Genomic DNA, 18528 nt, shown 5'->3' with positions numbered 1-18528 from the left:
CGTCAGTTCAGCAAAAGCTAAGGTATGGCAACATGACATGACAACATGTCAACATGTCAACATGACAACATGTCTTGCACAACAAGACACCAGTCATGTTGCCATACCTTAGCAACAGGCACGATTACAGTACATTTTATTATTTCCCCCTGTAGCCAAGGTATGGCAGCTGCCATAGCTTGCCATACCCAATTGACGCCTCTGCACGTCACGTCGCAGATGCAACCGTTGTGAGCTTGTAGATCACTCTCGGCTGCGGCGCCGGAAGCTGCCTGCACATTCTGCGCAATGCACGATGGGATGTTGGAAAGTTGTGGATATTGTTCATTTTTGGAAAGTAGTGGTGGAAAGTAATTAAGTACATTTAATTACTTTCCAGTTTGGAGATATTTGTACTTTACTTGAGTATTTCCAATTTCCAATACTTTTACTTCTACTCCACCGAAATCTCAGATCCAAATATTGTATTTTTAATCCACCAAATTCATATGTAAACTTTAGTTACAAGTTACTTTGTAGATTTTGATTCTTATTACAAAACATAATGTACGTTAACCACTTCAACCCTATATACATTTTGGCCATTTGAACTGCAACACATTGCAACACATTGTGAGCTTGCAGATCTGCTATTTTCAAAAAAAAAATTATACATTTGAAAACTTGAAATGGGACTACTTTTACTTTTGGTACTTTAAGTGCATTTTGATGCCAATACTTTTGTACTTTTACTCAAGTACATTTAGAATTCAGGACTTTTACTTGTAGCAGAGTATTTCAACACTGCGGTATTGTTACTTTTGCATAAGTAAAACATTTGTGTACTTTTTCCACCACTGATTTTTAGAACATAAGAATAAGAGCATGGTAGGTAGGTAGGTAGGTAGGTAGGTAGGTAGGTAGGTAGGTAGGTAGGAAAATGAAAATAATAATAATGAGCTGCACAACTGGTAGCACAGTAGGAAACCACATGTGGAAATTAGTTTCCACTGGGAGTTTGCGGATCAATGTTTTCTAGCCTCCAACCTTTCTCTGACAGACAGCCCTAATGCCCCCCTTTCCCCCTCACCTCAACACCTGGCTGTGGGTGTGACACTTTGGCAGTGTGTCTTTGTGTGTCCGCGCGAATGTGTGAGTGTGTCTGTCGGTAAATGTGCCTGTGTGGGCACGACTCGAGGGACTATGAGTCACACCCAGGGGCGTCACAAGGGGGGGAAAAGTGGGACTGAGTTACTAGGGCCCAAGGTGGAGGGGCCTTCGTTATTTTATACTTTAGCTATTGAAAAATAGCAGATCTACAATCTCTGTGAGCTTGTAGACTGCTATTTTTTGAAAAGTCGTGAAAATGTGTGCAAATCTTTGAATATATGTATTTTTTAAGCAAACATTTGTAACTAAAACTTTGCTTCTGGGGCGTCCCTGGAACGAAATATTTTGAGATGGGGGTCCGTGGGCAAATACATATAATTTTGGGGGTCCTTGACATGAAAAGTTGTGAGCACCACTGACATAGAAACATAGTTTATTTTTATTTTTTTAACGTAGAAGGATTTGAAGACACAAATGTTCACGATTTTTCAAAAATAGCGGATCTACAAGCTCGCAGTGAGCGATTTGGTTACATTTTGGTTACGATTTGGTTACATTTTGGTTACGATTTGGTTACATTTGTACACTCTCAGAGTGAAGATTTTGCTGTGAAGCGACGCCGCTGTTTGAAGGATGGCCCACCTGTAGGCGCTCTTTCCCCCTGGAGGGGTTTGTGATGGATCTCCCTGCTCTATAGCAATGGTTGTCTTCTCCATGTTGTGAGCTTGTATATCTGCCATTTTTCAATAGTCAAAGCACACCATAATGCGTAATAATGCGTTCCCAGTCTAAATGGGTTAAACCTATGAAGAACATTCATGGGGGGCCCTGGTACCCAGGGCCCAGAATTTGGTGCGACACCCCTGCACATGTTCCCCATTGAGCACAGGAGCCTTTTTTTCCCCACACGTGTCTGTGTTTGTGTATGTGTCAGGCATGAAGCGATCCATTTCCTTTTCACCCGCAGCAGAAACCCACCAATCACAGCTCTCCATCATCTCTCTTCATTACGTATTCATGACTTTCTGTGTCTGCAGGGCCGTGATTGGCCCATAATGAACGACTGACGGCATCATCAGTCAACCCATGCCACGGCAGCTGAAATCAGTCAGTCGTCACCAAGCGAAACACCAGTCAACCATTTTGTATGAAGACATTATTCAACCGGAGCGCGGGGGACGCTAAACCGCCTCGGGGTGCTGTTGCAGTATATTGGATATTGTAGACTGGTATGGTCCCTTCGATAAGGTTCTCCATACGTTCAAAAGTGATGTATGCATCATGACTTGCTAATTGTGAGTTGCTCTCGATAAATACAGGCACGCGGGTACAGAAAACATTAAGATGGAATATGCCAAATGCTATTCCCTTGCACAAAAGTCATGGTTTTGTGTGAATAAATCCTTAAATCCATTTCCTTGTCAGCCAAGGCTAAAGAAACATTAGTCAAACGGAGCAGTGAGACACTACGGGCCTCAGGGGTTTTGATATATTGGATGCTGTGGACTGCATTCTGTTTGATATGGGCTCATAAATCTATAAACTACCCCTTTATCACTGTTTATATTATTTTCCGGAGTGCATATCTTACCAGTGCTGAGGTTTTCAGTGTTGACTTCTGCCACGGTGGCGTCAAAAGAACTAATACCATTCATTAAGGTTGCATACCCACAGGGAGTCTCTCTTCACGCCACTGGCTGCTTCTTCTTGTTTTCTACTGGAACGTGCTGTTTTGTATCCCTGACAGCATGTTTTTTAGTACTTAGAGACTGCAGAGCATTTAACTTTTCAATAGTCGCTTAGCAACAACAAGACACATCCAGTGTTTAGCGCAAGCATCTGCTCGGCGCAACGCGCTAAGAAAGTTCTGCTCATTTGCAATCTACGAACACCCGCAAACAAAGTCAATTGAATGACATCAGCTAGATTTTGGGACAAGCGTGACCACATCTCATAATGGAGGTCCAAGGTGGATTTCCTATTGCTGCAATGTGTTCTCGAGCAAGGCACTAACAAGGGTCCTGCCTTATACAGTATTTCACTATTCTCGCTTTAACATGATGTGACTGCACCCTCTAAATCAGGGGTCTTCAACATTTTCAGGCCAAGGACCCCTTAGTTGAGAGAGACCCCCACAACCTTTTCATAGATTCCATATAGTTTCATTGTTTGACAGCACAATCATCAGTGTATTTTGGATTCATGTCAATTTGTGTTTTCAGTTATTTAACCACTTGAACTGTCAATACTTTATAAAGTTGACCTTTCACTTTGTACTTAGTCTGCTCTTTTTCCCCTCTACATCAAGCCTCTTTGCCAAAAATAGCCGATCTACAAGCTCACAATGCCTCGCAGCGCAAAGCGTTGTGAGCTTCTAGATCTGCTATTTTTGGCAAAAGTTCTCTGAATAAGGACACTAGGGTTCAAGTGGTTGATATAAAAAAGGAGAAAAAATTATTTGGAGGACCCCCTATAGTAACTCTGAGGACCCCCTAGGGGTCCCGGACCCCCTGTTGAAGACCCTTGCTCTAAATAACTGGACTGTAGTCTGAAGGTGGGGCATGGTAAGGCACAGTCAAACTGCAATGGTATACCATATAAAACTGTACATCAGACAAATCAAGACCACCTCTTATGCCTTATGTACTGTACTGTAGGATGTCTTTTCGAGCGGTGCTAACCGCTCCTACATCTGGCTGTGTCTGTATGTATGTATGTATGTATGTATGTCCATCCCGCAAAGCTGGGCATTGGCCAAGCTTTACGTTGAATGAAATTAACTCATAGAAGGCGCAGCTCACTTCACACTGGGTGTGATTCTTTTGGTTATCTTAAGGGCAGAGACATTGGATTTTATAAAATGATGCATGCTCACTCAAGTACACATGCTTCTTATACACTCTGGAGCTTATACTAACATGAGAAAATAAAGTGTGACTTCCATTGCTACCCTTTCATTTTACCCAGCATGATGCCATTTGCCTCACGCTGAGGAATTTGAATGGATAGCCTAAGTGAGGAATCTCTCGATTGCATGATTATTACATAGCCTATTATTTTGTCTGAATAGGACGCGTAACCTTAAATGCACTTGTCAGAATGTCATCTCTACTTCACCGGCAATGTCAACTTTCTTGTTATCTCCAGTTATCTCTCAACTCGATCTGTCCGATTACATCAGATATGTTGCTGCCTCTTTACAAGTGCGAGTGTGGAAGAGGAGACAAATTGCACATCTAAAACCCAAACTATTCCTTTGCTCCCCAGTGACGCCACTAAATTGAAGTAGCAAGTAGGCTACTACCAATCCAAATAACAGATTTTAACATAACGTTGTTGTCGGGTGGAAACCTTGTATGTCCAAGACCGTTCGTTTTGTATTTATCATTTTAAAAATGAACTAAACTAGTGAAAACAGCCGATCTACAAGCACACAACGCCTCGCACCACGAGGCGTTGTGTGCTTGTAGATCGGCTGTTTTCACTACCTTTGTGCGACAGCCTTGTATGATGAAGCAGGGCTTTACTTGGTGAGAAAACGTGCAAACTTGAAACTTGGAGATACAAGGTTTCTGCCCGACAGTGACGATAAGCATGATCTGCCCAGGGAAAAGGGTAGTGGTTTGGGAATGATGCAATGAGTTTTCTTTCATGTGATCCGTAGGCCTAGTGCCTCCAAATGATGCTGTTCTCAATAGCACATATCGTGCTGTACATCTGTTTATATTTTGCGTTCTGTTTGTTGCTACACTTCTATTGATCCCGGTGGGGAAATTCGTCCTCTGCATTTGACGCATTCTATTAGGAGCAGTGGACAGCATGCATAAATCACTCCTATTGTGCCTAAACTGTTTAAAGTTAACAAATGATCTAATCTAAATACAGCAATATACACTGATTGAAAGTAAAGAAATCTAATCATATCGGGGAATGACATTTTGAGAGAGAGAAAAAAGCACTTCCGCTGATTCACTACCATAGACAGTCCCTGAGCTCCTACTCATGAAACTATCGGCATATGGATTCAAAGATTCAGCTATTTATTTATTGAAGCGTTAATTACTGGCAACAATGTGTTATGTTCAATGGCTCGCTCTCAAGTGTTGAGACACTTCCGTGTGGAATACCTCAGAGAAGCTACCTTGGCCCCCTTCTCTATTCTATTTTTGTAAATGACATGCCATATGTATTGAAAAATGCAGGTATGTGGATGATATGACTATGTATGCGTTGTCAGAGAGCATTGAATTAAATCTGGTTTCTGAATGGATCACAGAAAATAAGCTGAAGTTGAATGTAAAGAAAAACTAAATGCATGGTGGTGGGCTCTAGATATGCTCTCAGGACATATCAAAACATAAGCCTCTCTTTGCAGGGTGCAAAGAGAGCAGGTTAAAGAAGTTAAAGTGTTGGGTGTCACTATTGACGAAACATTGTCTTGGTCTACTCAAATAAAAAAATATGCTGGTGAGAATGAGTAATGAAATATATTCCAGTAGAAGGTGCTCACCTATCTGCCAAATGACACAACAATTAGCCCAAGGCCTAGCAGAAAGACTGTTTATGAAATAATACTGTACTGCATTTATGATTGACGGTAATCTTTTTTTTTTTTTTTTCATAGCTTAATTTAATTGGCTCAGCAGCAGATTTCAACCAGGAAACACATTATGAAGGTGCCGGGTGTGTCCACTAGTTCAAATCTGATGCTGAGACTATCAAATGAAGCTATGAGAATGCCACCTTCTGGAAAAGGGAGCTACAGTCATGCACATCATAGCCTATTCAGCACCAAGGACAGTCCCTGAACTCTTATCTAGAGCCCTGCTTATTCAGCACCATGGCATGGACAGTCACTGAACTCCAACACGCAGCCTATTCAGCACCTTGGACAGTCCCTGAACTCTTATCTAGAGCAGTGGTTCTCAAACTTTTCTGGCAGTGACCCCCAAAATAATCACATTTTAAGAGTTGTGGCATTACATTTTGTATAACACGGTTCTATTGTGAAAATAGCAGATCTACATGCTCACAACGCCTCGCGTTGCGAGGCGTTGTGAGCATGTAGATCGGCTATTTTCACAATTTCTGCCTCTAATATTTGACAATTTGACCAATGTTTAATTTGTCATTTTAGATGGATTAAAAAGTCCTTAAATTGTCACTTTAGACATGTGCAGATACCCTCCATACACTTAAACTTTATGTTGGTTTGTTCACCGTTGAGTGAGAAAACAATGTTGCACATTAAGTTAATCATCTAGGGACCTCCCAGAATAATTTGGGGACCCCCCTGGGGGTCCCGACCCACAGGTTGAGAACCACTGATCTAGAGCAGTGGTTCTCAAACTTTTCAGGCCACGACCCCCAAAATGATCATATTTTAACTGGGGACCCCCCCCCACCCTGACGAGCACTAAGAGTTGAGACATTACATTTTGTTTAACGTGGTTCCATTGTGGAAATAGCAGATCTACATGCTTGTGTTGTGAGCATGTAGATCGGCTATTTTCACAATTCATTCCTCTTCTCTCTCTCCTGTCAGTCTACTGTAATCTAATAAAGGTAAAAGCCCCAAAAGACAAAAAAAGAAAAAAGTCAGCCATGACAATAGCAATAGAACAATGTGGAAATGTATGGCTCTTTGTTAACTGGTGGTTTATTGTCTATTCTGCCCTATTACATTGGCCCAGCGCATCCACAAAGACACATGGCTTTGCCATGGCTATTGTTGCACGGTAGATAAGGTATGGAGCTTAAGAATAAAGATATTGCCCTTAATCTCTAACACATACGTGTGGCAGCTATATACTTGTGTTTACTTGGGAGAAAAATAAGTTACTCTGTAGCACTTAATTGTTTTCTTTGCACTCTATTGCCTTGACTTCACGCTGTTGTTTGTTCCCTAGGGATCATGATCACTTACTGTAGTCTTGCACTTTCTATGTCGCCCTGGATGAGAGGGTCTGCTAAATGCCTAAATTGCAGATTGTAAGTATAGCTCTGATCAGCATCTGTAATACTGTGTCTGCCGCTGCAAACAACAAAAGGCCTTGGCACAGTCTAATAGCACCTCAGCTACAGGGGAACATTTACATGCTGATGTGTTTTACAAAAGAAATGTGTGATTCATTATGGATGTACATAAATATGATGTGTGCATACATCAACGTGTCATTAATTCCTCAGACCCTGGGCTCAGGCAGATGCAGTTTAGTGTGTTTAGGGTGGCACCAGGCAGATGTTTTTTCCTGTAATTAGGCTTTTGGTGGGTTTCAATGTTGTTGTAATATAATGTTCGGTATGCACTGAGCGTAGTTTCTGTAGCATCGTGGATTCTGTTTAATGCGATGCGATGTGAGAGTGTGGTCTAGCCAACACCAACTCTGGACAAAAATATAAAATGGTATGTTTAAAACATCTATTGATTTAGTGTGGATTCTGTTTGTTCAGTGCAGATTGTGCTGAAACAGTTAACTGAGCACTGTGTTAGCCTTGAAGGTTTGGGGCGGCAATGGCTCAGGGGTAGAGTTGCCGTTTTAGAACACAGAGAGTTCCCGACGGGTTCACAGTTCAATCCCGGGCTCCCCCAGAGTTGGTGTTGGAAGAGTCCTAGGGCAAGACTCTGAACCCCTAGTTGCTCCCGGTGAGCTCCCGGTGAGCATGGTTTCCTCTGCCATCGGTTTTATGAATGTGTGTGTGAATGGGAGAATGTAATGCACAATATCTGTAAAGCACCTGGCATAAAACAGCTATATAAATGCACCATTACCATTTACCATTTAGTCTGTATTCCCTTTTTAACCCTTTCCAAGCCACGGGGAGCCCCTTAATATTAAAACCGTACTATATCGGACTTCCTAGGGGGGGAGGGGCAGCCAATCGTCTTTTCCCGTACTTTCCCGTATTTACCGAAATAAATGATTTTCATCCGAAAATCGGCGATCGTCTAACCTTCCCTAGTCACCACTCGTGCATTGATAGCTCATGGCTGGTCTGACATGAACAGAAGTGACTCTCATGGCGTTTCCTTCTTCAGCCTTCCTTCCTCCCACCCACTTGTTGTTTGGACGTTAGCACTAGCAGAGCTGGAGTGCTAGGTGCTAGGCTATCCAAAGTGGACACATCGACTGTTCAGTCACTCCTGGACTATATGCATGGATCGTTATGCGCGCGGATCGCGCACGCGAAACGCACAGGGAGATCGATGCTCGGCCAAAACCACCACTCTATCCCAACGGAGATCGAGAAAATCACGGTGAGCTAATGACCTGGGAAAAAAAAGAAAAGAAAAAACAACAGCGCTGTCCAAGAAGTAGGGGCGGCGGGCTCATGTTTATAAACATAATATTATGTCTCAGATCACAATACAATAATAGAAATTTCACGGCTAATCTACCAACCACCATTCTATTTCGGACGGCAAAGTGTTAATGACGTACAGTATCATTCCCTTTTCATTCAATTTTCCTGTCTATTGGATTAGTCATGAAAGTCATGAATTGTGGTTTAGCTCTGTGTTCTGCTGCTGTGAAAATATAGTTTTGTATGAATCCCGTTAGTGTTGAAATATAGTTTAGTTTACTGTTTAATTGTGTTTGCTGTGAAATATAGTTCGGTTTGGGGTGTTTTCTCTTGGTAGAGAAATACAGTTTAGATAAGCACATCTGCCTTTCCATCTGTTGTTTTCCATAGAACTGATGCTCCCTGTAGGAAGGAACAACACGGCCATATTTAACTATGATCAATATTAACACAGGACAGCTTTTATGACACACATTAATCAATCTGTTTTTCAGCTCACGGTGACCCATATTTGCCGTTCCAAACGGGCTGAATCCGCACTTTTTGAGCCGCAGTCTTTTGTGAGGGGATTTGTATCTCTGATATGCTTCGTTGCACGCAGTTTTGCACGCTGAAAGTAGCTGATCTACAAGCTTGCAATACGCTGCCGCGTGCAACTAAGTATGAATCAGGCTTAACACTTAACACAAAAGATATAGGGTAGACAGACTCGGGAGTGCAGGGTGGCCGTCTTGGAATCGGAAGGTTTCCATCCCGGGCTCCTCCTGGCTTTGTGCCAAAGTACCCTTTGGCAAGACACACCTTACTGCTAGCAGCTCAGTGGCCTCTTGGTTAGAGTGTCCGCCCTGAGACTGGGAGGTCGGGGTTCGAACCCCGGTCGGGTCATACCAAAGACTTTGAAAAATTGGACTTGGTGCCTCCCTGCTTGGCACTCAGCATCAAGGGTTAGATTGGGTTGGGGGTAAGTTCCTGCGACATACTAGCGTCATGTCCAGGGGATGTACTTGTACATCAAGCTGCCTCACGCTACAGAATCAGGAGATAGGCTCCTGCCCTAGCCCTGAATACTTGACGGTCATGTATTGGTCATATACATGACCGTAATGTTTCCACCTCAACCTGGCTTCTCGGGAGGTAGACACAGAGCAACGGTTTGAGCTACAAACGTCAGATTTAAAAAATAAAGTGCTTACCCAAGTCTCATTTCGGTCAGAAATGATGCAGTTCAACCAGAATTACAAGCCGCTCCCGGATTGTTCAATAAAAAGCATTTTTATCTGACACATTTCTGATTTCCATTGTATTTCCTGGTTTTCCCAGAGTCCTCTAGGGGGAAAACCAGGAAATACAAGGGAAAACAGGATAAAAATGCTTTTTATTAAACAATCCGGGATTGGTACCGTCATGTATTCAGGGCTAGCTCCTGCCCTATGGGCCTCATGGCTCGGCAAAGCTTACTTAACTGCTCCTGATGAGCAGGTTGGTGCCTCGCATGGTTTCCTCCACTGTCTGTGAGGGAATGTAATGCACATCGTAAAGCACCGTGGAGAAAGACACTATATAAATGCACCATTTAGATTTACCATACCATCACAAGTAGCCGTGTGTGTCCTGAATGGAATCTGGTTGTTCCCTGTTGAGGCTTGATAAGATCAGGTACGATAAGTCAATAAGACCAAATTACTGCAACCTGTCTCTGTGGTTAGCCTGCCACATCAATAGAGAGATAGTGGGAATAAAGTGAATTCAGCAATTCACTGCTGTCGGTCAGAAACCTTGTATCTCCATATTATTTGTCTTCTTTTTTTATAAATTGATGCCCTATTTTATACTTTGTCATTATATCATAGTGAAAATAGTCGATCTACAAGCTCACAGCTGTGAGTTGTGAGCTTGCAGATCTTCTATTGTTGCCATTTTATATTATATTTATGTTTTTATTATGTTTTAGCCTGGCATGGCCAGAAAAATATCACAATGTAGATATTGGTCTGGAAACCTGTATTTCCAAGGTCCAGATAAAATAAAATTGCATTCTGGGCTTGATTGGTCCCTCACTACTTCGGAGGGAGTGAAATCCAATCACAACTGAGCGGTGTCAGAACAAATCAGCTTTGCAATGGCAGATTCGTCTGGTTTCCATGTCATTTTGTTTACCAATTATGGCCTGATAGGGATGGCAGTTTGTAAGTGTTTTTGATTGATCGATTGAATGAATACTGTATTAGTCAGAAATGTACAGTAAACAGCAAAGTAACAAACACAAAAGTTCTGGGGTCTTGTTTGCATCATGTGGTCCTATCGTGTCTGTGGGTTTTACAAATATTGAACCCAACAAAAGTATTAACAGCTTTTGACAAAATAATAACTACATTGGAGCCATTGAAACACGTTTTCTTCTTCTTCTTTTCCCACTTCTTAAAAGTAACGGTTTTAGACATACAAGTTCCCCACCCAACAGCCACGAAATTCTGCTTAATGGGTTATGTGCTCATCTAGTTGAAATGTCTCTGTTAAAAGTTCTATTCATATTACCATGCTTTGTTAATGATGTTGCTGGTGCGTGGTTTTAGTTGCGATATTACACGCTGTTTAATGTAAAACAGCTCTGGTGTGCGTGTGCATGTGGGTGCGTCCCTCCGAGGCAGCAGTAGGACGGAATGATGGATGAGCCGACATGAAACGGTGTTTATTAAAGCCAGTCATTATAGCCACAAGTGTAAATTACTCCGGTGCTAAATCACTCTCTCAATATGCTCTAGTCACACTTTGCAGTTCCCTTGTTCGACTGGATAATGTTGTTGTTGCAGACCATATTCTTGAGCCAACGTAAGAAAAGAAAAAAAGGAGCGCTTGCTGTTTTTCCTCTTGGTTGAATTGAGGCTATGTGTTGTCTGAAATCCATTCAAAAATGCATAATGTGAGAATTGGTGGGTATTGCAGCGGCAGACATCAAGCCATGGCGTCTGGTAGAGGCTTCAGCTCCGTTTGTCCCCTAAGGGGCGGAATAAACAATAAACAAACAACAGCTGGAGTCTCGCGTCTTTCTTACTTTTGGCTGGGAGAGAAAGTTGTTCATAATATTCTCAAGGCTAGACTGAGGATGTGACAGCGTGCTGTCTAGGATTGCCACGTTACACATCGTAGTAATTATTTTGTAGGGTGAATTTCGTAAGGTGAAGTTAGTTCACGCTCCAGCCAGCGTACTTGGCGTGCTGAACTTGTGATGCGTATCATTCTGTCTGGCTGGCTGTATCACATTACTGTGATGCTTACTGCAGCTGGGTACCATGTCCCTCAGGGGCACCCATAGCGCTCTGTAGTAGGCTACATGCATGATAGGTACAATATTTTATTAAGGCTGCAACTGTGAATTATCTTCTTAGCTATTATTCTATTGATTATGTGGTTGTTGTTTTTTATTTATTTTTTGTTAATTGAGTAATTGATTTTTCTATAACCGTCTATCAATTATTCTGATTAACCGCTTATAGGCCCTATATACTTTGTTCGAAAAAATCCTGTAAGCTCACAATGCATCGCATCGCGACATGCTGTGAGCTGGTAGATCAGGCTTGTATAGCATTGAACATTTTCACTACTTTTGAAAATCGATTAATCAATTAAAATCTGGAGTTTTATTTGTTGATTACAGTGATTAGTTGATTAACTGTTGCACCCCTAATATTTGTAATAAAAGTATTCATATTTCATACATTTTCAGTGTTTACATCCATACAGTATACTGCCAGGTGTGAGCTCAGTCCAAGAGTGCAAAGCGTGTTAGTGTCAATCCAATTAGTCCTAAATCCTAGATTTCATACTTCATCACAAAACGACACATTGAGCTTCTAGATCAGCTTTTTTTTATGTGCAACACCGTTGTATGATGCAGCATAAATTCGACTTAAAGGGGAACACCACTCATTTTCAACATTGTTGAAAAACAGATTCTGCAAGCAAAAGAGTTCATGATGTCACTGATCACATGACCCCACACCAGTTCTAGGCAACACAGAAGGGGGGGACTTTTTTTCTTATTTCCACACAACAACTCTAAGGTATATAAATGACATAGTTCAATGTTGAAAATGAGTGGTATTCCGCTTTAATAGAACTAAACCTTTAAAGTAAGCTGTCGAAAACCTGGTTTTAGAAGGTGCTATAATACCATCTATCACTCCCTACAGAGTCTTTTTAAATAGTAAGATTAGGATGGGAGCACAACATTAGTGTCATGCTTGAGATTTGAATGTAATTGCTGTTGAATGAAAACATGCCACACTGTTCTTATATGCTAATGTTGTTCTATAGTTTCTTTGATTGAATGACAGTGTTTTTGCTGCACAGCGCTAGGCGTAATTACATTGTACAGCTTAATGCATTCAGCATATTTCATTTATGGAATAATGTATTGGTAGTACCTAAATATGCTATGTAATACAACTGTGGTTACAAAATGATATGTCAGCATGTTAATCATGCAATACTAATGTGTTACTGTGTCAATATGCTAAACACGCGCTGCTAATTCCCTGCAACTATTATACGTCAACATGTCGTATAATGCAGAAGTATATGGTCTAATTCAGGGGTCTTCAACAGGGGGTCCGGGACCCCCAGGGGGTCCACAGAGTTTCTACAGGGGGTGCTCCACATCTTTGTGTGATAGAAACCTTTTTTTCTCCTTTTTTTATATTAACCACTTGAACCCTAACGTCCATATTCTGAGAACTTTAGCCAAAAATAGCAGATCTACAAGCGGCGTTGTGAGCGTTGTGGAGGTTTGGTGTAGAGGGGAAAAAGAGCAAACTAAGTACAGAGTGAAAGGTCAAATTTATTAAGTATTGACGGTTCAAGTGATTAAATATCTGAAAACATTAATTGACATGAATCCAAAATACACTGATGATTGTGCTGTCAAACGATGAAACTATATGGAATCCGTGAAAAGGTTCCCTGCTTCATCTCTCTCTCAGCTAAGGGGTCCTTGGCCTGAAAACGTTGAAGACTCCTGGTCTAATTACAGTTCATTGAGCCATACACTAACATTTTCTAAATATAGGTCAAATAGTGCAGCTGTGCTGTGTTGTTGGTACTTGTATAAGCTACATAACCCTAACCCTACATTTTGTATTCTTTTCCAAATCGATTGTCAAGTCAAGTGAGAATGTAGAACCTCAAACATACAGACACAATAAAGATGACGCATTGAACATGAGACTCACAGCACACGGAAACCATTGACGAATATGTGTGTCTGTGTAACCACCGGAGCCTCACTCTGTCCCCACTAGGGGGTGCACATGTCTGGGTGACATCTCGGCCGCGCACAAGCACGGACCGAAAATTCAGGTATTTTTGGGTATAAAGTCGGCTAAAATGGGTATTTTCGGGTATAATGTCTGCTAAAACTGGGTTTCCTTTATTAAATCATATTTTTCCTTTCACAATATTATTTCTGGTGTCTTTTGGGCTTCACATTAGCTATGATGACAACTCAGGCAGTTCTGTTCATATTAACTCACCGTTTATTGCTCCATTCCTTGCTGTCGCAATTCCTCCTCGATCTGAGCCATCCAATTTCCAAAAGTTGCCGTTCTGTTAGCCATATTTCGCTGCAAAACCTCTTCCGAGTTTTACTTATCTCCAAAATTGTCCACAGAAGCTCTGTGCCAATCCTTCATGTTCACTACAGTCTGTAGCAAATATTAAAATACAATTTTGTTTCTCACCAAAAAAAGAAAGACGGTTTAGAGGAGTTGAAATTCTACTTTCCTTAGTGGCAACACTCTGAGCTCACGTCTAAAATACACTTTTTGGCTAGAAAAGAAAATATTTCACCGGAAGGCAAAATCTGACCAATGGATTTTTTCTATTGACAAGATCTGAAGAGGGCGGTGAAGAGGGTTCGATGCGGGAGCCGGGCTCCCCCTTCTGGCCGATAGGGGGAGCCAGTGCTCCACCTGCGCGGAGCCAGCGCCAATGTGTGTAACTACTGTACAACATTAGGCTCATTGTAGGCGTGAAACACCTATGGTTCATTGTCACAATGGTTAATGGACTACCATTGATTTAACTATGTATCCTGTGTGCAACATTAGGCTAACGGTTGCTTTAGAAAATATACAAGATTCTAACATCACAGTGGTAAATGGAATACCATTTGTGTGTGTGTGTGTGTGTGTGTGTGTGTGGGTGTGAGTGCGAGTGCGTGTGTGTGTGTGCGTGCGCGCCACTGTACACCAGTCAGCTAATTGTTAGTACATTAACTCGTCTGGTATCTATCACCATGCAATGCATTAGCCTGTCAGGTCATTATGAAAATGACGTCTGTCTGCCATCTATCAGCCATTCATTACGGTAATTTGTCACCGTCGGTTTGTTATTCAGAGTGAGATCTTTGTGTTTACAGTGCTTGCATCATTTATGGTGATAATGTCTACATTAATTATGATAGATTAAGAGGCCGGAAAGGGAAAAAAATATATAATATAATCTACTGTGAGTCCAGTTTAAATTACTCTCCATGTATTTAGAGTCACATCCCCTATGTGACTCTAAATACATGGAGAGTAATTTAAACTGCAAAGAACCGGTTCCAGAACCAGTGCCGGTTCAACTTCTTGGGAACCTTGGTTCGTTCTTGTGAACCGTCTTGCGTTTCCACCAGATTGAACCAGAGCCAAGGATTTGGCTCTGGAACCACAAAAACCAAGGATTGTGTGGTCCCAGTTCCGAACCAACCTTTACGGTTCGGAACCAACTCTTGGTTCTTGGTGGAAAAGCTCACCTCTGGTTCTTCCCATAGGCGGGAGAAAGAACCAGAACCGGTTCTTTGCCGTTGGAAAAGGCTAGTGCTACTACCCCATTGTATCAAATGTTACAGTGCAGATGGGCAATGGGAATTCTCACCTGAACAATGTATTTATCTCTGAGGGTGTAAAAATGGACCCTATAGGTGCGTTCCCACCACAAGATAAAACATCTTGACACTTGAATCGCTTCACTTTGTTCACGCCGGTCAACATTGGTAAACGTGAGGCAAACGGCGTGACTTTGTTCACGCCGTCTGCGCCGCTGGATGCAACGTTGCGTCTTTGTGTGACTTGTATACGCTCAAACAGATTGTTTATCTTGCGGCGAGAACGCACCTGTACATCAGTGGTTCTCAACGTGAGATACAAACCATATCAAATCGGGGTCTGCGAGTTAATGCACATCAAATGTTTGTCATCATTTTCAAATATGGCCCCGTGACCATGATATGACACATCTCACGTCCCCTGTCTCTATCTCTCTCTGTGTGTCGGGCGCATCTTTTATCTTTCAGAGCGCGAGCGTGTCAATCTGTGATAAGTTACAGTGGGACGAAAAGGACAATGATGTTAACCCTGTACCAGAATAATGTCAGCCGTGTTGCAGGGACAGATTTGACACGGCCGACGCCGCAAACGCTTCCATCATCTCTTCAGCATTCCTCTTGTCTTGTCTTTCAGTGACCCTGATAAGTTTGAGCCCTTCTTCTCTCCTCCTCGCACACATATCGCTTTCTCAGAGTTTTGACAGCTAGAGCTCGCAGAGGTGTCATTCTGATTAAAGATGATGCCGGCTTTTCTCTTACTACCAGCTTCTGTTCAGCATAAATCATGTACGGTGTCCTGCGAAATACACAACTGGTATGCGTGTGCGTGCGGCTGTGCGCGCATGTGTGTGTGTGTGTGTTAAAGATAGACAGAGGGTGATCTAGCTTCTCAAATAAACAAATGCTCTGAATGCTGTTGATGTTGAAGTTATGTTCCTGCTTTTCTCTCTCTCTCTCTCTCTCTCTCTCTCTCTCTCTCTCTCCCTGACTCTTCCTGTCTTCTTCTCCCTCTCTCCATTACTTCCATCCATCTTCCAATTTCCTTTTGCCAAGTGACTTCTTTCTTTTACGCTTTACTCTTCTCTCTCGCATCACCGTGAGGGAGAAGAATGGGTAATTTTTTTTTTTATTCCTTTGCTTAAACTCTTTTATTTAATTTTTCTTCTCCTTTTCCCCCCCAATCTGTTCTCTGATTATATCTTTTTTTGTTCTTCTCTTTTCTGTATTCTGTTCTCCTCCTGCAGTGAAGCGATCAGTAGATTTTAAATCGCGGGGCGTTAAATTATTCCCTGGCAAAGACTCCGGCAACAAGTTTTCAATCTGTGAGTTCACAACCTTATACTCTCACTTTGATTATGGCTAACTAACGTACCTGTGGTGGCTTGGTTTAGCTTGGAATGGCTTGGTTTCCTTTCCTTATATTTTGGCATGTTTTCTCTGTTCTTTTATTTATTTTTTTCTTCTTTTTTTAAAGGCCTGTGTTTTAACCATATGAACCCTTGCGGCCGTATTCCGGGGTGAACATTTGACAAAAATAGCTAATGTACGCGCTCACAACAACACGATGTGTTGTGAGCTTGTAGATCCCCTATATCTTTGACAATGACATTTGATGTATTTAGGGAGGGACAAATTCAAAGATGAAGTATAGAGCCCTGATGGACTCCGGTCAAATAACTATGGGGTTTATTATGTGCATCCTCTCAGGAGCAACACACATCGAGGGCCCAGAATTACCAAGTCTGGTGTCTTAACTTAAGACCTGGATGCTATTTTAAGGCGGTAAACTGCCTGAATTAGTCATGGAAGCACCATGGTGGGACTAATCCAGGGCTGTTTACTGCATAGCACCATTTTAGGTTAAGACATAAGACATGGTAATTACACGCAGACTAGGGCCTCTTATGTTTTGACACAGCCTTTATAAGAGCATGCATTTCATATTCTGCATGGCTGCCGTTGCATGTTTTTTTTTTGTCATGTCTTTCGTTCATTTGGTATTTTTTCATTTGGTAATTTGTTTTTGTTTGTGTATGTATTTTGCGCATTGCGCACTGGTGTTGTGCATGCCGCCGCACGGCTTGCACGGCTTGCACGGCTTGCTTTGCTAAGGTTCACGATGACTTGTTTTGACAAAATGGTTGATCATCAAGGCTTGGATCAGCCGGTGTGACGTCGCATGTCCGTCCTGCCTCTTGACTCTTCCTTTTAACATCGTCTGCTCTCTCTCTCTCTCTCTCTCTCTCTCTCTCTCTCTCTCTCTCTCTCTCTCTCTCCTCCTCATCCCACCTCTCCTCTTCTTCCTTCCTCCTCTTCCTCCTCTGTCAAGCCTGATTCATACGCCATCACACCAAGGTGTCGGCGTCGCTTGCCGACAAGAGCCCATCTGCAAGTGTAGAAAAGTGACTGTGAGCTTGTAGATCGTCGCTTGTCGTCGAGCGACGCGGAGGGACACCGACGCACGGTGGAATATGAATTACAAATACGCTTTAGAAAGATGCTCACTCTACACTTCTAGATGATGTTGCGCCAAATTGTTGCAGGGCATCCTAGGCTTTTTTTTAAAAAATTATTGAAGTCAACAGAGTCCCCATAGTCTTAAGCAATAAAATTAGAAGCATATCCGTTAAAAGTTATTCATGTCTAACTTTGATCTCTGAAACAGGAGCATAATGATTTGGGCCTATATTGATAAATCTGAATCTTCGCATTCCCAACCATGTAGTACTTACTGCTGACCTGGAGGAATTAAGTCAACAGCCAAAGACTCATAGAGATATACAGATCCTTCTCGAAAAATTAGAATATTGTGTAAAAAAGCATTACAGATGCCATAGCACCCCAAATCATAACTGACTTTGGAAACTTTCCACTGGACTTCAAGCAACTCTGACTTCAGAAGGTTGACATTTCTATTATAAATCCTAGTTTTGAGTGGTCTCGTGTAATATTGTAATATTTTGAAATATGGACTTTTGATATACATGAGCTGTATCCTATAAAAATTCACCAAGTTTTAACAAAAAAAGGTTTGGAATAATTCACTGAATGTCCAATGTATCTAGAATATACGAAGGTTTCAAGAAATATATGAAAGTTTCAAGAAAATATACTTTTACACAATATTCTATTTTTTCGAGAAGGATCTGTATATTGATGTTAATGGAGCAGTGGTTCCCAACCTCTGGCGCCAGGGCCCACTGCTGGGCCGCATGGTTATTACAAACACACGATTTTGCTAATGCTAATGCTAATAAAACGGAGGAAGT

At 41.9% G+C, this 18528-nt stretch overlaps 1 protein-coding gene across 1 annotated transcript in view; it reads left to right on the top strand.

Annotated features, from left to right (window-relative positions):
* csmd3b (CUB and Sushi multiple domains 3b) overlaps positions 1-18528 on the top strand; it is a gene marked incomplete at both ends in the record, with an annotated part of 797030 nt that overhangs the window by 466461 nt on the left and 312041 nt on the right. The window contains 1 exon segment of the mRNA XM_080735998.1: positions 16504-16581. Within this exon segment, the coding sequence (XP_080592124.1) occupies positions 16504-16581 (78 nt within the window).

Source organism: Nannobrachium achirus (genome assembly GCF_963921795.1).
Source record: "Nannobrachium achirus genome assembly, chromosome: 10".
Taxonomy (NCBI): Eukaryota; Metazoa; Chordata; class Actinopteri; order Myctophiformes; family Myctophidae; genus Nannobrachium; species Nannobrachium achirus.
The sequence above is the reverse complement of the archived record's forward strand: the minus strand, read 5'-3'. Positions and strand labels throughout refer to the sequence as shown.